Here is a 17785-nt window from a genome sequence, read left to right on the forward strand (position 1 = left end):
ATAAGTTGGGAGGGGGGCGCCCTCCTGGCCCCTCAGAATTAATCCTTCTCTCTCCTCCCCCAACAGGTTGGGTTTTGGAGGTGTCCCTGCTGAAGTGACAAATTCTGCCAAGTGCCTTTGAGGAAAGCTCTCTGGCCCACCTTACGGGCCGATAGAGAAGTGGACTCCTCAGCTGAAATCATGGTGGAATTGGGACACGGCCCAGGCCTGGGCCTCCTGCTGCTGACCCAGCCCCGGAGGCGTTAGCGAGAGCCCTGCGCCATCCATCACCCCAAAGACCACCCCTCCTGCCAGGGGCTTGGAGCTGGCGAGTGACTATGCGGCTTGGGCTGTGTGTGGTGGCCCTCATTCTGAGCTGGATGCATCTCACTGCTGGCAGCCGGGGGATCAAGGGGAAGAGACAGAGGCGGAGTGAGTAATGACGGGGCTGGACCATGGAGGGCCTTGGAACTAGGGGCATGGTAGGGGGCAACTTGGGGGGCTAGAGGGCCTTCGGTGGCTTTATTCTGTGATGACTACTGCTGATTTGTACTTGTGTAGAGCACTCGATAGGTTATTCTGTTTGTGGATTATCCAGTTTGTGGATTAATTTGTTGAGATTGTGCACTCTGTAGACTATGCCCTTTGTCTATTTCCCCCTTTGTAGACTCTGCTTTCTAGATTAACCCCTCTCTTGTGAGGATCCAGTGTGTGGATTATGCCCTCTGACATCATAACACCAGCTCTGTGTGGTATCCATGGAGATGATCCCCCGTCCCCCTGCTCCAAGATGCTTGGTTCCCTCCTCACCGACACTTCAGGGCCCTTTCTTTCAGTGGTGGCTGAAGTGCAGCCTCAACCCCTTTGGGCCAGGAGTTCTGCCCACCTGGTGGTAGGCAGCAGCCTTCCCTGCCCAGATCATGGGGCAAGCACGGTGGAGCTGGGAGCTCATGAGACTGCCCACTCCTATGGTGTTGAACCCTGCCCAGGGGGAGTCTCGGAGTTGCCCTGGGGGAGGGAAGGGGAGGCGAGTGGGCAGGAGTCAGGCCCTACCACCCTTCCAACCAGAGCAACTTTGCTTTTCCCTACGTCCTGTCAGATTCCACATGCGATATCATTGGAAGAAAGGGTTCTCAAAATAAAATAAAACCATCATTGTACAGATGGGGAAACTGAGGCTTGGAGAGGGGAAGAGATGACAGTCCTAAGGACACACCTACTTCCTGTGAGCCCAGTCTTCTTGGAAACAGAGCTTGACAGAGTTCAAGGTGAACTTGTCCACGCTGCCCTCGCTGTCCCTCACAGAGTCCCTCAGAGCCCCATTCTAGGCGCTCCCAAGAGCAGGTCCTCTAGCCTCTGCCTAATGTTTGCAGTGATGGGGGCTCTGTACCAGCCCGTTGGTGTGGCCACTACATGTGAGAGATGTGTCAGGAGTGAGGTGGAGGCCTGTGTTACAGACCTGAGCACGACCCTAAGGTCTGTCTTTCAACATCCCCATCAGAGAGGTCACGCACGTGGGCAGGCAGCTCCTCGGAAGCCTGGCCCAGCCACTTCTGGCTTCCCTTTTGAGGCCCGGAGACCCAGGCTGCCAGCAAAGGTCGAAAGGCAGAGGAGTTTGGTCGGATGTCGAGGGGAGCAGCCAAGGGCAGAACCCAGCCCAGGACAGAAGCTCAGAGAACTGGTGGAGCTGAAAATCCCTAGCTTAACAAACAATTAGAGACGGTTAGGTTTAATTAGCATCGAAACCTTGATTTTTCCTCCCTTCTCATCTGTCGCAGCCAGCATTTTGGACTCCACGGGCCAGATGCAGTTTAGCGGTTTATAATATCTCCTCCATTTCCAAGATGAGAGGAAGAGCATGAGTGGAGCCATTCGCGCTCATGTGATGTGCACTAGTGATCACACTGCCCCTCACGTGTGCAGAGCCACACACCCACCTAAACCAGAGGTCAGACTTGTTGTTCTAAACATTGTACTTAAAAAAAAAAAATAGCACTGGCCTGGCCATCAGAAAGGGCTCGGCCCCAGCCATGACCAATCGAATACAGCAATTATGACGCTTTTGATATAGCCACATCCCACAGCCTCGGCAGCAGTAACCCAGTTTTTATTACCAAGTGGTGTGTGACAGACATCCTTGATGGGGACATATGAGAATGGGGTAAGGTGAGGGGAAAAACTTGGGGTGCAGTGAGAGTCTAAGAGGGACATGAGCTCGGAGAGAGATGAGGGTGCATGTTGCTGGGCAGTACTGCTTAAAGAATGACCATTAAGCTACAAGTGTCGTTGTTTAGGAATATAGTGAGGCTTGCATGAGATGGTGTTACATGTAGTGAATCCTTTGTGAAATAGCAAGCTCTCTGTTGACTTCAGGAGGCATGTGATTGTTACATAAACAATGTGTGGACCATTTTGCCCTAGGGTGTCCAGGGAAGTGGTGGGGGGGGGGGAGGGGAAAAGAGAGAGGAGCCAGACCATTATGTTGGCTTCTCTGGCCTCCTGACCATGTGGAAGGGCACTGGGCAGGCTTCGGGGCAGAGGCAGGCTTGCTATGAATGTGAGCCTCAAGTTGTTGGCTCTGTCCAGCATCCCGTGACTGAGTGTCGATAGGGCCCCAGAAGCCAACCGATATAATTCTGATCCGAAGTCACACACAAGTTTTGAGCCCAGAAATGGCTGATTTCGGGTACGAGTGTTGGCCTCCCTGCATTGAGGGGCAGAAGTTGAGCAAAGACTTTTTTTTTAAGCTTTTTAATTTAATTTAATTTTTAAAAAATATATTTTATTGATTTTTTTACAGAGAGAAAGGGAGAGAGATAGAGAGTTAGAAACATTGATCAGCTGCCTCCTGCACACCCCCTACTGGGGATGTGCCCGCAACCAAGGTACATGCCCTTGACCGGAATCGAACCTGGTATCCTTCAGTTCGCAGGCCGACGCTCTATCCCCTGAGCCAAACTGGTTAGGGCTTTAATTTTATTTTTTTAAATATATTTTTATTGATTTCAGAGAGGAAGGGAGAGGGAGAGATAGAAACATCATGATGAGAGAGAATCATTGATCGGCTGCCTCCTGCATGCCCCACACTGGGGATTGAACCCACAATCTGGGCATGTGCCCTGACCAGGAATCAAACTGTGACCTCCTGGTTCATAGGTCGATGCTCAGCTTCTGAACCAAATCGCCTGGCCGAGCAAAGAATTCTTTAGCTATGAGTTATGAACCCTCAAAGGGCGTCCTTCTCCTCTTCTACTTACTGAGGACATGTTCCCACATCAAGCCTCCTGTTCACTCACCCTCACTAGCACCCACCCTCTCCTGACCACCTTCCCACCTACATTTCCTGCCCCTCATGGAGCCCTCATTCCTTCACCGTCCCTCACATTGAGTGCCCCTCCCGCACTGAGACCCTTCTCCCATCAGATTCCTTGGCCCCTTCGTTCAGTTCTGTCCCCATGAAGCCCCCATTCCTTCCCTGACTCCTCCAGAAGCTGCCCCCCCCCACTTCTGTCCTTTCTCACAGCCCCATCCTCCATCTGGAGCTTTTGTCCCCTCTTACACTGACCATCACTAGTCCTTCTTCCCTCACTGAAGCCCATTCATTCCATGGGCCATTCCACCAACATTCAACCTATGAAGCGTGGCCTTAGTCATAGAAAAGAATCCTGAAGAAGGGGGAAAAGGGGGACAATTTTAATCTTGTGTCTCCATGCTACAATAGGGTGAAGGTGGAGAGCTGGGAGGGCCCAGAACCAGTACCTCCGAGTTGTGTTTTTAGAGACCAGTAGATGATCTCTAGGCAAGGGGTGGGGAGTGGATGAGGGTGAGGGCATTCCAGGCAGAGGGGCCAGCGTGTGCACAGGTGTGGACTTGCGGGGAGGCAGAGACTGTTTGCTCAGGAAATGGGGTACAGCTAGGAATCATAGATGGAAAAATGGTTTCTAAGAGGGGTTCTGGGGAGCTCTAGGGTTTTAACTGGGGCAGCTGTGCTCATATCTATTTTATACATGGAGGATCTTTCCTATTAAAAAGAAGGGTTGTGCTGCTAAAACCAACAGCCCAACACCTCTCAGGACAGAGCACAGACAGCTGCCTGGGCCTAGGGAGTGTTTTAGGGGGACGATGCTCCAGAAGTGGCAGAGGTCAGACGGCGGGGCGGGGCGGGGCTCTTTGTACTCGCCAGGCTGAGGAGTCTGCACCTGACCTGCCTTGAGCTATGGGTCCGACAGAGGGCAGGTGGTTTGAGGTGGGAGGTAAACAAATTAGTTTAAAATGCATTTGGGCCCAGATGAGAAAAAAATGAAGGTCTAAACTAAGCTCCCAGCTGAGTTAAAGAATGCTGGATCTTCCCAGGGGGCCTACCGGGGATGACCTTGGGCACCAGGAGTAGATGCCCACCCCCTCACTGAGGCCCCATTCCCTGTCACCACCACTCCCACCCCTACCAATTTAACACCCCCCCCCTCAACTTACTGAATCTAGTTCCTCCAAGGCTAGATACCAGCCCAATACCAAGGGCATCCCTCCTCTGGGTCATGGTGAGTTCCTCTCCACCCCTCACTGACTTTCAGCCAACCCACCCTGAGTCCCCATTCCTATCTAATCCCTCTCCCCACACTCTATCTATCAAACACTCAGTGAGCTCCATTCATATACCTGCCTCTCTGAGCCTCTGTCTCACTCACCACATCCTCAGCCCTACATTCTGGGGGGTCCCTCATCCTTTCACTGGGCTCGCATTAAAAAATGAGACAGTTTCCGCCCTGTAAAGCTCTTTTTAATGGGGAAAAAAGACATTTCAGAAGATATTAATGACACGTGGTGATGTCTACCATGATGGCTTTAAGTATGGGGGCCGTGGGAACACAGAGAAATACTCCGTCCAGACTCTTCAGGGAGGCAAGATCAGGAGACACTGCCTGGGGGAGGTGACTTTGGTTCTGAGGCTAAAGCTTTTTAAGAGAAGTGGAGGAGCTGAGTCTTAATTCTGCAGGCATAGGGAGCTATTGAGGGATTTTAGGCAGGGGTGTAACACCCTCAGAGTTTTGGTTTTAGGAAGATGAGTAACTGGGAGAAGACAAGCCTTGGGGAGAAAGGTCAGTGGCCAGAAGCCATTCTTCAAGGAGGCAGGGCCACTGAGCCACCCTGGGGCAAGACCTGATTATAGGGACATCAACTTGCAGGGTTTTGGACAAGGATGAAGGAGGCGGAGAAGCAGCAGAGGAAGTGAGGAGGGCACTTTCTCCTTGCCTTCCTGGCTCAGTGAGATGGGCTCACTGAGTGCTCAGGAGCAGAGTGAGAAGGGGGTGGTGGAGGGCAGAGCTGTGTGAGGAGGGTTTGTGAAGAAGGGAAGAAGGCGCCACCCCCTCTCTGAGCCCCACCCTCCACTGAGCCCACCCAACCTCCTTGGCCAAGCTATAGCCCTGCAAGACTATTCCTCTGCATACCCCCCCCCCCCCCAATCAGCTCCCATCATAGACACAGGAGCTGGAGGGAGCTTATCAAACGGAATCTGACCGTGCCCTTCTGTGGTCCCTTTCCCTGCCAGCAGAATAAAGCCCTATTTTTTAAAAATATATTTTTATTGATTTCAGAGAGGAAGGGAGAGGGGTAAGAGAGATAGAAACATCAATGATGAGAGAGAATCATTGATCAGCTGCCTCCTGCACATCCCCTACTGGGGGTCAAGCCTGCAACCCAGGCATGTGCCCTTGACTGGAATTGAACCTGGGACCCTTCAGTCCGCAGGTCGATGCTCTATCCACTGAGCCAAACCAGCTAGGGCTAAAGCCCTATTTTCAAATCCATGAACATCTAGGATGTTCAGTGCCTCAGAGCCTTTGCACAGGCCATTCCTCCGCCTGGCACACCCTCTTCACCTAGCCGGCTGGGTAAGGGAGTGCCTTCTATTGCTCCTCCATTCACCACAGTGCATAGCCAGCCCTGTTTCCCACATTCCTGGGTGGGTTTTTGTTGTTACACCTCCACATTCTCAGCTCCTAGCAGCTCTGGGCATGTGGTAGGTGTGCAGTAAACAAACATCTATGGGATGAATTAACTTTGGCTTTTTCCTTTGAATCATTATGCAACACCCCATATCACCCACCATCTCTTGGACACTCACACCTAACCCTCCCACCCCCATCCCCTGGCTCTCCATCCTCTCCTTGCCCATTCATTTGCCTTGCTAAGCTGAGAACACCCTTTGGTTCCTACCCCCTTGATAAGCATTCCTTTCCTCATTGGACTCACCCCTGCCCATCACTAAACCTGTCTTCTCTTTGCTGAGCCCCCAAACCTCATGGAGCTCAACTCCCTAGTCCCTTGTCCCTGACCCTGGCCTCAAGGCCAATCTTACACCTGAGCTCTATATCTTGAACCTCCAGTATTCTTGGGCCTTTAGCCTGCCTCTGAGACTTCTATCATAGTCTCTCTCTCAGCTGGTCTCTCCCCTTGCTTTTTCCATGTTCTCTGACTCTCTCTGCCCCTCTCCTTGCTTTACCCCCACCACTGTCCCTTCCCCTCACTCTTCAGCCCACTGTGGTTTGGCTCTCATCCCTACCACTCCACCAAAACTGCTTTTCTCAAGGGCACCTCCTAATGCAAGGTCACCTCCTTAGATTTGCCTCAGAGCTCACAGCCATGGTCTCCTCCCAGCTCTGGTCCCTGTGATCTCTCCCTTTCCAACTTGGCTTCTAGCCCCATTCTCTCCGGGTCTCCTCCCACCGCTCCAAGGATTCCTACTCAGCTTCTCTCTGCCCCTCTTCCACTGCTGAACATGAATGTTGCCCAGGCCTCAGCCTTGTGCTGTCTTTTCCAGCTGCACAGCTTCTACCCTGGGGTGCCTTCCACTCCCATGGCTTTAACCCCAATGACGGCTCCCAGGATGGATCCCGAATCGTTCCCCACCCCCCAGCCAGCTTCTTAAAAGAAGATGGCCCTGCTTCCTCACTTTCCTTTTACTCCTCAACCACTGTCCCTGCTCTCCACCCCCACCAAGGCACCAATAACCTATATGTTGCTGTTCTTTATGGGACACTTCAGCAGCATGTGGTGTGTGATGCCTCCCTCTTCTTTTGAGTGTACTCTTCTCTTGGCTTCCATGATGCACTGTGCTTTTGAGTGTCCCCTACCTGTCTGCTTGCTCCTTATCGGCCTCTAAGCTACCCCGATTTTTCTGCCCTTCTCTTAAATGTCTTATTCCTCTTCTCACTCTCTCTACCCACTCTCCTTGCCACCTCATGGACCTCCATGCCTTTAATGACTATTTACATGTTAAGGACTTCATGTCTCAATCTCCAGCCATAATGTTTCTTTTGACTTCCAGACCCACAGGTTCAACTGCCTAATAGACACCTTCCTCTGGGTGTCCCACAGGAACCATAACCTCAACACATTTAAAACTCAACTACTCATCATTTCCCCACCCAAACCTGCTCTTCCTCCTGTGGTCCCTCTCAGGGTGAAGGGCCCACGGCTACCCTGTTACCCAAGCCCAACACCTCTAAGTCACCCTTGACTTGTGTTTTCCCTGACATCACCTCGTCTTGCTGATTCTACCACCTGAATGTCTTACACGTGTCTACTCTCTTCCATCCTCTTGGTTCAGCTCCACGTCTTTGAACCTGGGAGTCCTTCTGCCTCCAATTATGCCCTCCTTACAATCCCATTCTCCACACTACAGAGTGATCTTTCTAATTTGGAATCCAGACCATGTCTCCTATTTTAAAGCCCACAGTAATTCCTCACTGCCTTTAGGATAATGTCCGAACTCCTCTCTACACATTTAAGACCCTTCCTCATCTGGCCCCTGCTTCCCTCTCCAGCTTCCTGTCTGACCACTCACTCCAGGTTCCAATCGTGCTGATCTAATTTCAGATCCCCATGTGCCCCACTCTTTCTTGCCATATTCTTCATGGATCTGAAGGGAAATACACTCAGAGATTTGTTGTTGGTTGAATGGGAGGTAGGCAGCAGGATTCTGAGAAGGCCTTCTGCAAATCTGTCCCTCACAAAAGTGATAAGAAAAGAATAAGTGAATATGGGAACATAGCTATTGAGGCTTTAAATGGGACACCTGAATGACTTCAATTATTGAAACCAAGGCAAAAACCTAGAGGGAACATTCATTTCAACAATGAATGAAGTAAAAACCTTGAGCAATAGAGGATTTAATATATTTGAAGTAGAAATGATATCTAACAACTCCAGTGATATAATTAATTTGTAATATAGCTGAACAAAGGTCCAAAGTGGAAAAATAATCCCTAGGGTTCTCTCATGAATCCAATACAACATTTGGAGTATTTTTGCTCTCATAATAACTAAACCAAGAACAATATTAATTTTTAAATCTATTGATTAATGAAATAATATCAACTCTGTACAAATAAGCCTAAAAATCAGTCTAGTCACACTTTCAGTTTCCACATCCCCTTGTAATGTCCTACCGCTGGCCTTCTGCACCCTCTGCCTAGAACACATACTCTCTCTGAAGACTTGTTCAAGTAATTTAGCTTCTCTGTTTTCTCATCTGGAAAAATGAGGATTAAAAAGAAAATAGCAGCCCTAGCCGGTTTGGCTCAGTGGATAGAGCGTTGGCCTGTGGACTAAAGGGTCCCAGGTTCGATCCCGGTCAAGGGCATGTACCTTGGTTGCAGGCACATCCCCAGTAGGGGTTGTGCAGGAGGCAGCTGATCGATGTTTCTAACTCTCTATCCCTCTTCCTTCCTCTCTGTAAAAAAATCAATAAAATAAATTTTTTTAAAAAGAAAAGAAAATAGCAGTACCTACTTCATGGGTTGTAAGGACTAAATGAGTCAGTACTTGTCAAGCCTGAGAGCAGCGCCTGCCACAGAATCCGTTTCGACATTTACTAACAAGCTGCCATTATGCTGATTTTGTTGTTATTGTTATCGTTGTGTTTGTTATTCTCCTCTTCCCTTCTGCTCACCTTCCTAAGTCTTACTCCTTCTCCTGTTGTGAAATCAAGGACCATGCATGGAGCGGGTGCTCCTCCCAATGGCCCTCCCGAGTGGGCATCCACGTCTTCCTTTTCCAGGGGTGGGAGAGGGAGGCTCACAAGATGCAGTGCTTCACCCTGGGTCACAGGCTGGGGATTGGCTCCAGGTCCGGCCCACTCTGCAGCCTGAGTTCCGCATCCTGCACTATCTCCTGCGACTCTGTTCTGAGGCCCCAGCTCTCTGTCTACAGCCGATATCTACAACTTCTCGATGCCTGGCTCCTCCTAAGTGACTCATACCTACTTTCCTTCCTTCTCAACTTGCTTCTCTTCCTATGAGCCTCTTTTAGTGACTGGCCCCACCGTTCACCCATACCTTAGGCCTGAATACTGGGCTGCATTCCAGACTCCTCCTCCTCCTCTTACCACCCCTCCTCCTATTGGTCCCCAGGGCCTACTGATTGTATTCCCTAAGCATTTCTGAACCAAATTTTGTTGTGAGACTCATCTTCCTCACCTGGATGACCTGGTCAGCTTCTTTCCAAATGGTCCTTCAGTCTCTGGTCTCTTCCCAGGCTGCCAAGGGAACCTTTCCATCATGTCAATCAGAGCAGCTCTTGCTCCTGTTTAAAACTGGCCAACGGCTCCCTGTTGTCTTATCAGCTCTGAGAAAGGTCCCAAGAAAAACTCTGCAAAACAGGGTTCTGTGGCCAAATTGTTTGGAAAATGCAGCTCTCTCTGTCCTCATCTTGGAATGGCAGTTGACTCAGGAGCATCACAGAGGGTGCAAGAAGCCCTACAGTAAAGAATCTTGTTTAGCCCTAGCTGGTTTGGCTCAATGGATAGAGCACCGGCCTGCGGACTGAAGGGTCCCAGGTTTGATTCTGGTCAAGGACACATGCCTGGGTTGCGGGCTCAATCCCCAACTGGGGGTGTGCAGGAGGCAGCCGATCAATGATTCTCTCTCATCATTGATGTTTCTATCTCTCTATTCCCTTCCCTTCCTCTCTGAAATCAATAAAAAAGTATTTTTTAAAAATAATAATAAAGAGAAGTGATAGTTAAGAAAAAGAAAAAGAATCTTGTTTAGAGTGTTGGACCCAGTGGTTCTCAGTCTTACCTGATGCAGTGGGCCCCTGTGATCATTTAGGGCGGTGGTTTCCAACGTGGGGCACACCCCCCACAAGGGGGCAGTTTGACTTTTTAAGGGGGGGGGGATTTGAGAATGAGTTATTAACAGTGAATTTTTTGCATTTCTTATGGTTCTAGAGGCCTCATATACACTATATAAATATATATTGTGACATATTTATGCATTTCAGTTCTCTATTATATGTTTTGAAACTTTATTTGCTACTTTTTCCTATCACTTCATGTTATTATTATTATTTTTAACAATTCCTTCCTCAGTACTTCAACTGTCCTTTCGTTCTTTTCTTTTTCTCTTTTATGGGTGCCATGTTCTTTGGAAGCTTGTTTAGATGAAGTTAATGGCCTCTTAGGCTTCCTCCACGTGAATAGGAGTTCACTTTTTGAATAATAAGAATTATATGTCACGGGGCGGGGGGCATCAGGATTTTAGAGATGCTCAGGTGGGGCATGGCCAAAAGAGATTGGGAACCACTGATTTAGGGGAATCATGTTGCAAGGAATACTCTGCCTGGCAGGATCAAGTGCAAGTTCCTTAGCATGATTTAAAAGTCCTTTTAAGATAGGACTCCTTATCTTTCACCACCCCCCTCCCCCATCCCTCCTGCACCCAATTATCTGCTATTCCCCTTGGGTTGTTTTATATCTCTGTATTCCTGCTCCTAGAAGGCCCTTGCCTCTACTCCCTAATGGACAAATGCACTCATTCTTCAAGAGTTGGCCCAAATGGCACCCCCTGTGCCACTCCTTCTCTCTCTCCTTTTGGATCCACTGTTGCTTGGTCTGGTGGCTGACAGCATTTGCCTGTTTGTGGGTCTGTCTGTGCCACTGGAGGATCAGGGCACAGTGACTAGGCGTCTTTGCCTCCACATCCCCAGCCCTCACACTGCATTTGGCACCTGGGAGGGGCTCAGTAAGTGTTGGTTGAACAAGTGGATGAGGAAACAAGATCAAAGGTATGCGGGGCTGGAGATCACACTACCTCAACGGGTGGTTCTAAGCCAGGGTTGCTCAACCTCAACACCACTGACACTTTGAACCAGATAATTTATTGTGGGGGCTGCCTCATGCACTGCGGGCTGTTGACTGGCATCTATGGCCTCCCTTAGATGCCTGTAGTACCCCCCTCTCCAGTGTAACAATAAAAAATGTCTCTAGCCCAGCCGGTGTGGCTCAGAGGTTGAGTGTCGACCCCTGAACCAATAGGCCCCTGGTTTGATTCCCTGTTAGGGCACATGCCCGGGTTGTAGGCTTGCTCCCTAGTACAGGGCGTGCAGGAGGCAGCTGATCGATGTTTGGCTCTCATCCATGTTTCTATCTCTCTATCCCTCTCCCTTCCTCTCTCTCTAAAATCAATAAAAACTTTTTTTTTTTTGGTGGGGAAAAAGTCTCTAGACATTGCCAAATGTCCCCTGGAGAGCAATATTGCCTCTGGTTGAAACTACTGTTCTAGACATAGGTTATTCTAGTTGTCTTCTTGTCTCTGGGCAGGTGATGTTTTTCTCAGATAGTTTAAACCATTATCCTTCTTGTCCTTAAAACTTTCTCAAGGATAAGAAGCCTCCTTCCTCTGGAGAGGGTAGGGGTAAGTTCCAGGAAGGGTGCAGCTCCAGTAGCTTCTCTGAGGATGGTGAAGCGAGCCCGGCGGGTGAGCTTGTGTTGCGCCTGGAGCTACGGAGGCATCTAGAATGGCTGGGAGTCTTGCTCCAGGAGTCTGTGCTCATTCCCTTGAGAGAGGATCCTGGGGAGGTTCAGAAAGCAGTCTTGCAGAGAGCTGCCAGCCTGACCTGTGCTTTCTGAGAAACACAGTGTTTCTGTAGGAGAAAAGTCCAATCAACTCGCTTCCCATCCTCGTGGGAGATTGAGCTCTCCCCTACAGCCACCTTCTCACCCTTGTTCCACCTTTGCAGTCAGTGCCGAGGGGAGCCAGGCCTGCGCCAAAGGCTGCGAGCTCTGCTCTGAGGTCAACGGCTGCCTCAAGTGCTCCCCCAAGCTGTTCATCCTGCTGGAGAGGAACGACATCCGCCAGGTGGGCGTCTGCTTGCCGTCCTGCCCGCCTGGATACTTCGATGCCCGCAACCCCGACATGAACAAGTGCATCAGTGAGTGTGGGCAGGGCTGGAGAAGGGCACAGGGACGCCGGTCACTGGGGGAGGGTGCTCTGAACTGTTGGTGGCCAGCAAGAGAAGGAGGGGGGATTCTGAGATGAGGGAAGAGGAGGCTTCTGATTCAAGTGTCTGGTTACTGGTCAGACATCTCCCCCGATACCCCTTCCACATTTCCAACTCAGTGTGTCTGTATCAGAACTGCATCTCCTCCATCCAAACCTGCACCCACCTGTATTCCCACAGGCCACTCTGTGTCCCAAGCCATCCCCCAAGCAATAGACCTGAGGGCCAACCTCTCATTTGGGCTATTCCCCATCCACCCAATAACTGAACCATGCGTGCTCCATATCTTTTCGTGTGTGTGTGTGTGTGTGTGTGTGTGTGTGTGTGTGTGTGTTTGTGTGTTTATTGATTTTAGAGAGAGAGAGGATGGGAGAGGAAGAAATAGAAACATCAGCGCATCAACATCAATAGGCTGCCTCCTGCATGCCCCCTGCTGGGGATCGAGCCCGCAACTCAGGCATGTGCCTTGACCAGGAATTGAACCAGAGACCTCTTGGTACATGGGATGGTGCTCAGTCACTGAGCTGGGCTCCATCTCCTTTCTGTCCTCACTGCCATTGTCTCACCCCGGCCCCCGTCATCTCTCCCCTGAACTATTGCAATAGCCTGTTGATCTGTCCTCCAACTCTCATCTGGTTTCCTTCCACCCGCCTCCGCACTGCAGCCAGAAAGATGCCTCTGAGACACACAGCCTATTCCATCACACTGCTGCTTAAAAACCGCCACTGGCTCTACTGACTGCAGAGAAATTCAAGCCCCGGTCAGCCTGCTTTCGCCTCCTTCTCCCCCTGGTCTCCTCACTCTCCAGCTTTCTCCCATACCAGCCACAGTTCCCAGGCACCTGCTGTCACACCCATCCATCTCGGCTGTGACATGCTGGGGATACGCGGTGAACACACTCCAGTGAACAAAACCAATGCCCCTCCGGTGTGCTCAGTGCCTGGGAGCTTAGGATGCGTTTCTGGATCTCATATCAGTTGAGTCCGCGACACCCCCTGGAGGGAGACAGGATCTAGGTGATGGTACCTTTTTATAGCTGATAACAGCGAGGCTGGAAGGAACACGACTGACCCCAGATCAGCCGACTGGGGTTGTACTCTCAACCCTGCTACTAGTTCATTGTGTGACTTTGGGCGTGTCGTAACCTCTCCAAGATCTCATATTTTAAATGGGAGTACACGTTTTTTACCTCTGGGGTTGTTGTGGGAGGCATATGTAAAGCCCTTCGCGTCTGGCATTCAATAAATGGTAGCTGTTATTGTTCTTACTGTGTTCCACCTGCAGCCAAACCCAGGCATCAGAGCGCGAGAGAAGGAGGGAGGGAGGGAAGCGGAGATAAAGCCACAGAGGCCAAGAGGCACAGAGGAGGGTGCGGTGGGCGTGGGGAGCTTGTGAGGTTGGAGGTAGGACCCTGGGGCTGCCCTCTTGGGCTCTTCCCCATATTTGGGGTGGGGAGTTCCTGGCTGTGCCAGCTCCTGGGAAACTGGCAGCCCAGGCTCCAGGTGCCAGAGACTGGGAGGAAGTTAGCCCTGCCCACAATCTGGGAAGGGAGAGATTGTGAAAGACCCTGCCTGCTCCTTCAGCCCTGAACCCACCCTCCCCCCTCTTCCCCCAGAGGAGGGAGAGCTGGCAGGAGGGGATGGGGAGGGACCCAGGAGTACAACCAAGGCGGTTCCTGGAACTCGCCTTGTGGAGGGAGAGGAATTTGCCCTGGGATGGCTTCCCTCCTCCAAACCCATTCTTTCTGCCCCAGGCAGGAGGAGATCCAGGGTTTGGGTCTGTGGATGCCCAGCAGTGGGGGAAGAGGAGACCACACAGCCATGGTCAGGGGGTCACTGTATCCCTCAGTCCAGCTCTGACGAGGTGGCCCTTGGGGTTCCATGAGATGCTGGGATCCTCCTCTCTTACCCCCACTCATCCCCCGGGGGTCCTGCCCCCCCCCCCGAAACTGGCTCTCTCGGACCTTACCTTGGGTTCCAAGGCCTGGAATTGAGTTTGGGTTGGGATTAGCTGACCCTGGTGAGGCCCAGCCAGTCCAGAGAGTGCCCACTTTGGCCCTTTTCCGCCCCCGCCCTGTCCCAACACACCTCTCTGCAGGGATCACCGCTCTGGACCCCCGTCCTGCTCTCAGTGTGGGTGGGCGGCATGGTGGGTGTTGGGATGGGGATGAGGGGAGGCTGAGCCAGAGGCCCCCACTCTGGTCCTCTCCTCAGAATGCAAGATTGAGCACTGCGAGGCCTGTTTCAGCCACAACTTCTGCACCAAGTGTAAGGAGAGCTTGTACCTGCACAAGGGCCGCTGCTACCCAGCCTGCCCCGAGGGCTCCGCAGCTGCCAACGGCACCATGGAGTGCAGCAGTCCTGGTACGGCGCGTGGGCACTGCGGGCAGAGGGTCCAGGACCCCCGGAGGAGGGCAGGCCAGGGAGAGTGTGGCTGGGGCACTGTCCAGAGAAAGCTCACCCCAGACCACCCTCTGGGGTTTCTCTCAGGACTCTCCTGCCCTCTGGGCCTGAGCCCCAGGTAGAGAGCCGGTGGGAAAAGCTCCCCTGGGGCATCCTGTGACCCTCCTCTCCTTTCTCTCTCTCCTCTCCCTTCCTGCCAGCACAATGTGAAATGAGCGAGTGGTCCCCGTGGGGGCCGTGCGCCAAGAGGAAGAAGCTCTGTGGTTTCCGGAGGGGCTCTGAGGAGCGGACGCGAAGGGTGCTCCACGCGCCTGGGGGGGACCACGCCGTCTGCTCCGACACCAAAGAGATCCGGAGGTGCACAGTGCGGAGGACGCCCTGTCCTGAGGGTGAGCTGCAGCCTCCGCCTCCGCCTCCCCGGAGTCGGGGCCCAGGCCCAACCACAGAGATGGGACCACTCTGCTTCCTGCCTGTGGCCCAGGAGAGGGTCTCAGGCCCGGCCAGATGGGGCATCCCCAACTCAAGACCCCATGCCGTGCCATCCGGTGCCAGGCCTGGCAGAGACCCAGAACTCTGTGTGGTGGGAGCTGGACACCTCCGTGTGGAGATCCTTCCCGTGTCTCCATTTCTTCTGAGCCAGCAGCTGTGGGCCCTGGGAGGGCCCTGCGAGGTCAGATAGGGCATGGAAGGGGGTGTGGCGGTTAAAAACATTTTAACATGTTTTTATTGATTTCAGAGAGGACGGGAGAGGGAGTGAGAGACAGAAACATCAATGATGAGAGAGAGTCACTGATCGGCTGCTCCTGCACGCCCCACACTGTGGATTGAGCCCACAACCCGGGCATGTGGCCTGACCGGGAATCAAACCTTGACCTCCTGGTTCACAGGTTGACCCTCAATCACTGAGCCACTCCAGCCTGGGGACGGTGGTGGAGGGGGGTAGTGATTTGATCAAGGTCACTGAGCCTGCAGTTGGCAATGATGTGGTGGCTGACCCCAGAGGAGGCGGGGCCATCCTGCGGGTCCTAAGAACTGCCCTGAACCTCTTGGCCCTTTGGGATCCCAGGTCTGAGGAAGACAGGAGGAGGAGGGTGTGTGGTTTATCCAGGGGTGGAGGATGAAGAGGCTCTTGGGACCCCTCTCAGTGCCCGTGTTGCAGGGTCCTCTGACGTGGCCGATGGTCAGAGGAGGCCTAAGGGCGCCTGACTGCCTAAAGGCAGCGATCCCAGCCTCCCCGCTGCCGCCCCTGCCCAGCTTCCTCACCACTCCCCTCCCGGGGCCCATGGCCATGCCCGGGGCCTCCCTGCTGTGGCAAGATGTCCTGTGTTGAGTCTTCCTGCTGTTGGGTTGCAGGGCAGAAGAGGAGGAAGGGAGGCCAGGGCCGGAGGGACAAGGCCAACAGGAACCCGAGCAGGAAGGAGAGCAAGGAGGCAGGCACCGGCTCTCGGAGACGCAAGGGCCAGCAGCAGCAGCAGCAGCAGCAGCAGCAGCAGCAGCAGGGGACAGTGGGGCCGCTCACATCTGCAGGGCCCACCTAGGGACCCTCTTCAGCCTCCAGGCCTGTGCGGAAAGAGGGACGGAAGCTTTACTGAACTGGAGCCCTGGAGGGCAACATGTACACACACTCTGCACACATACATGGACATACACACACAGCGACCCCCATGTCCGAACATGGAATCAATAAACATGCAAACGTGTTTATGCACACACACACACACACACACACACACACACACACAAACACATACACACTCGAGGCTACCGGAAGACACTTCTATCCCTCGGACCTCATGATATGAACAGGGCAGGAAGGTGGACGGGTCATCTCCGCCAGGAGGAGACCCGGCAGCACACACTTGGTTTGCGATGCTCCCTGCGGACACGGCGGAGAGGACATTTCCCGGCGTCCAGGCCCAACCTTTGCGGAGGGGAGCCTTCTGGAGCAGCCGGTAGGACCAGCCCCGTGCGGCAGACAGGAGCCAAAGCGTGAGGACTGTTCTGCATTTCCAGCTGTGTGACTTGATCGTTGTTACCCATCCATGATCCACATCAGGGCTGCCCCGACTCTGAAAACTGCTTCAAGGTTTATTTCCAATTAAAAACAAAAACTAAATGACCACAGTGGCCCCAGGCACCACATTCTTTTTCAGGGCACAGGTTTTGGTGGGGCACGTATGGGAGCAGGAAGAGACAGGGCTGAGTTTTAAGAGACCCCTGCTGGCCCCCTGGACAGAGCAGGGAGAAAACTTGGGGATACTCACGGTGGAGCCAGCTTCTCTAGCCTTGTTACCCAGAGTGTGGTCTGCGGACCAGCATTGACGGCATCACTGGGCAGCTTGTTAGAAATGAGACTCTCGGGCCCATCCCAGACCCGATGAGCCAGGTGTGCATTTTAAGAGGCTCCAGGAGACTGGCGTCACAGTCAAATTTGAGAAGCTCTAATTACTTCTAAGGATGGCGGGATTCCGGTCAGCTCTAGAGGAGGGCTTTCCGTCTGGGAGAGGTGCCGTCTCCATTGCGAAGGGCCATAGTGGCGCTCCTAGGGAAGGGGGCTCAGGCTCTCTGAGACGGCTGGGGACAGTGGGCCCAAAGGGAGGACAGCGGGTGGAAGACATCTTGTGGCATTTGGAAGTGTCCACTGGTGGCCACTCAAGCACCAGGCTCTGGACTAAGTGTTTGCTTTCAGGAGGGGAACCAGACATGGCCCTTGCTCTTATGGAGCTTAGAGGTTGGTGGGGGTGACAGAGGTGAATCAAGTAATTATTCGAATAAATGTATAATTACAACGGGGCGGAGTTAAGAGGAGGCAACCACGGGCACGTACACATAGCTATGAAAGTGAATAAATATAAAAGACGATCTCAGGAAAGTTTTTCAAAGGAGGTGATATTTGAGCCAAGCTCAGGACAAGTAGAAAGTGTTAAGACGAAGAGAAGAAATGGCATTCTAGACCAGTGCTGTCCAATAGAAATATAATATGAACCAATTACGTAATTTACATTTTTCTAGTAGCCACATTTAAAGAGTAAGAAGAAACAGGTGAGATTAATTTTGATTATATCTTTTAGTCAACGAAATATAGGCAAAATATTACCTTTTTAACATGTAACCAATACAAA

The 17785-nt window shown here is 52.2% G+C and overlaps 1 protein-coding gene across 1 annotated transcript; it reads left to right on the forward strand.

The window, feature by feature from the left end:
• Positions 1–317: 317 nt before the first annotated feature.
• Positions 318–16201, forward strand: RSPO1 (R-spondin 1; the record flags this gene model as incomplete). Its single annotated transcript, XM_079777779.1, has 5 exons — positions 318–411; positions 12001–12192; positions 14475–14624; positions 14864–15052; positions 16017–16201. 5 exons carry the CDS (start codon positions 318–320, stop codon positions 16199–16201), a joined length of 810 nt encoding a protein of 269 aa, XP_079633905.1.
• Positions 16202–17785: the final 1584 nt, after the last annotated feature.

The sequence above is a fragment of the Cnephaeus nilssonii genome (genome assembly GCF_951640355.1).
Source record: "Cnephaeus nilssonii genome assembly, chromosome: 7".
In the NCBI taxonomy this organism is placed as follows: domain Eukaryota; kingdom Metazoa; phylum Chordata; class Mammalia; order Chiroptera; family Vespertilionidae; genus Cnephaeus; species Cnephaeus nilssonii.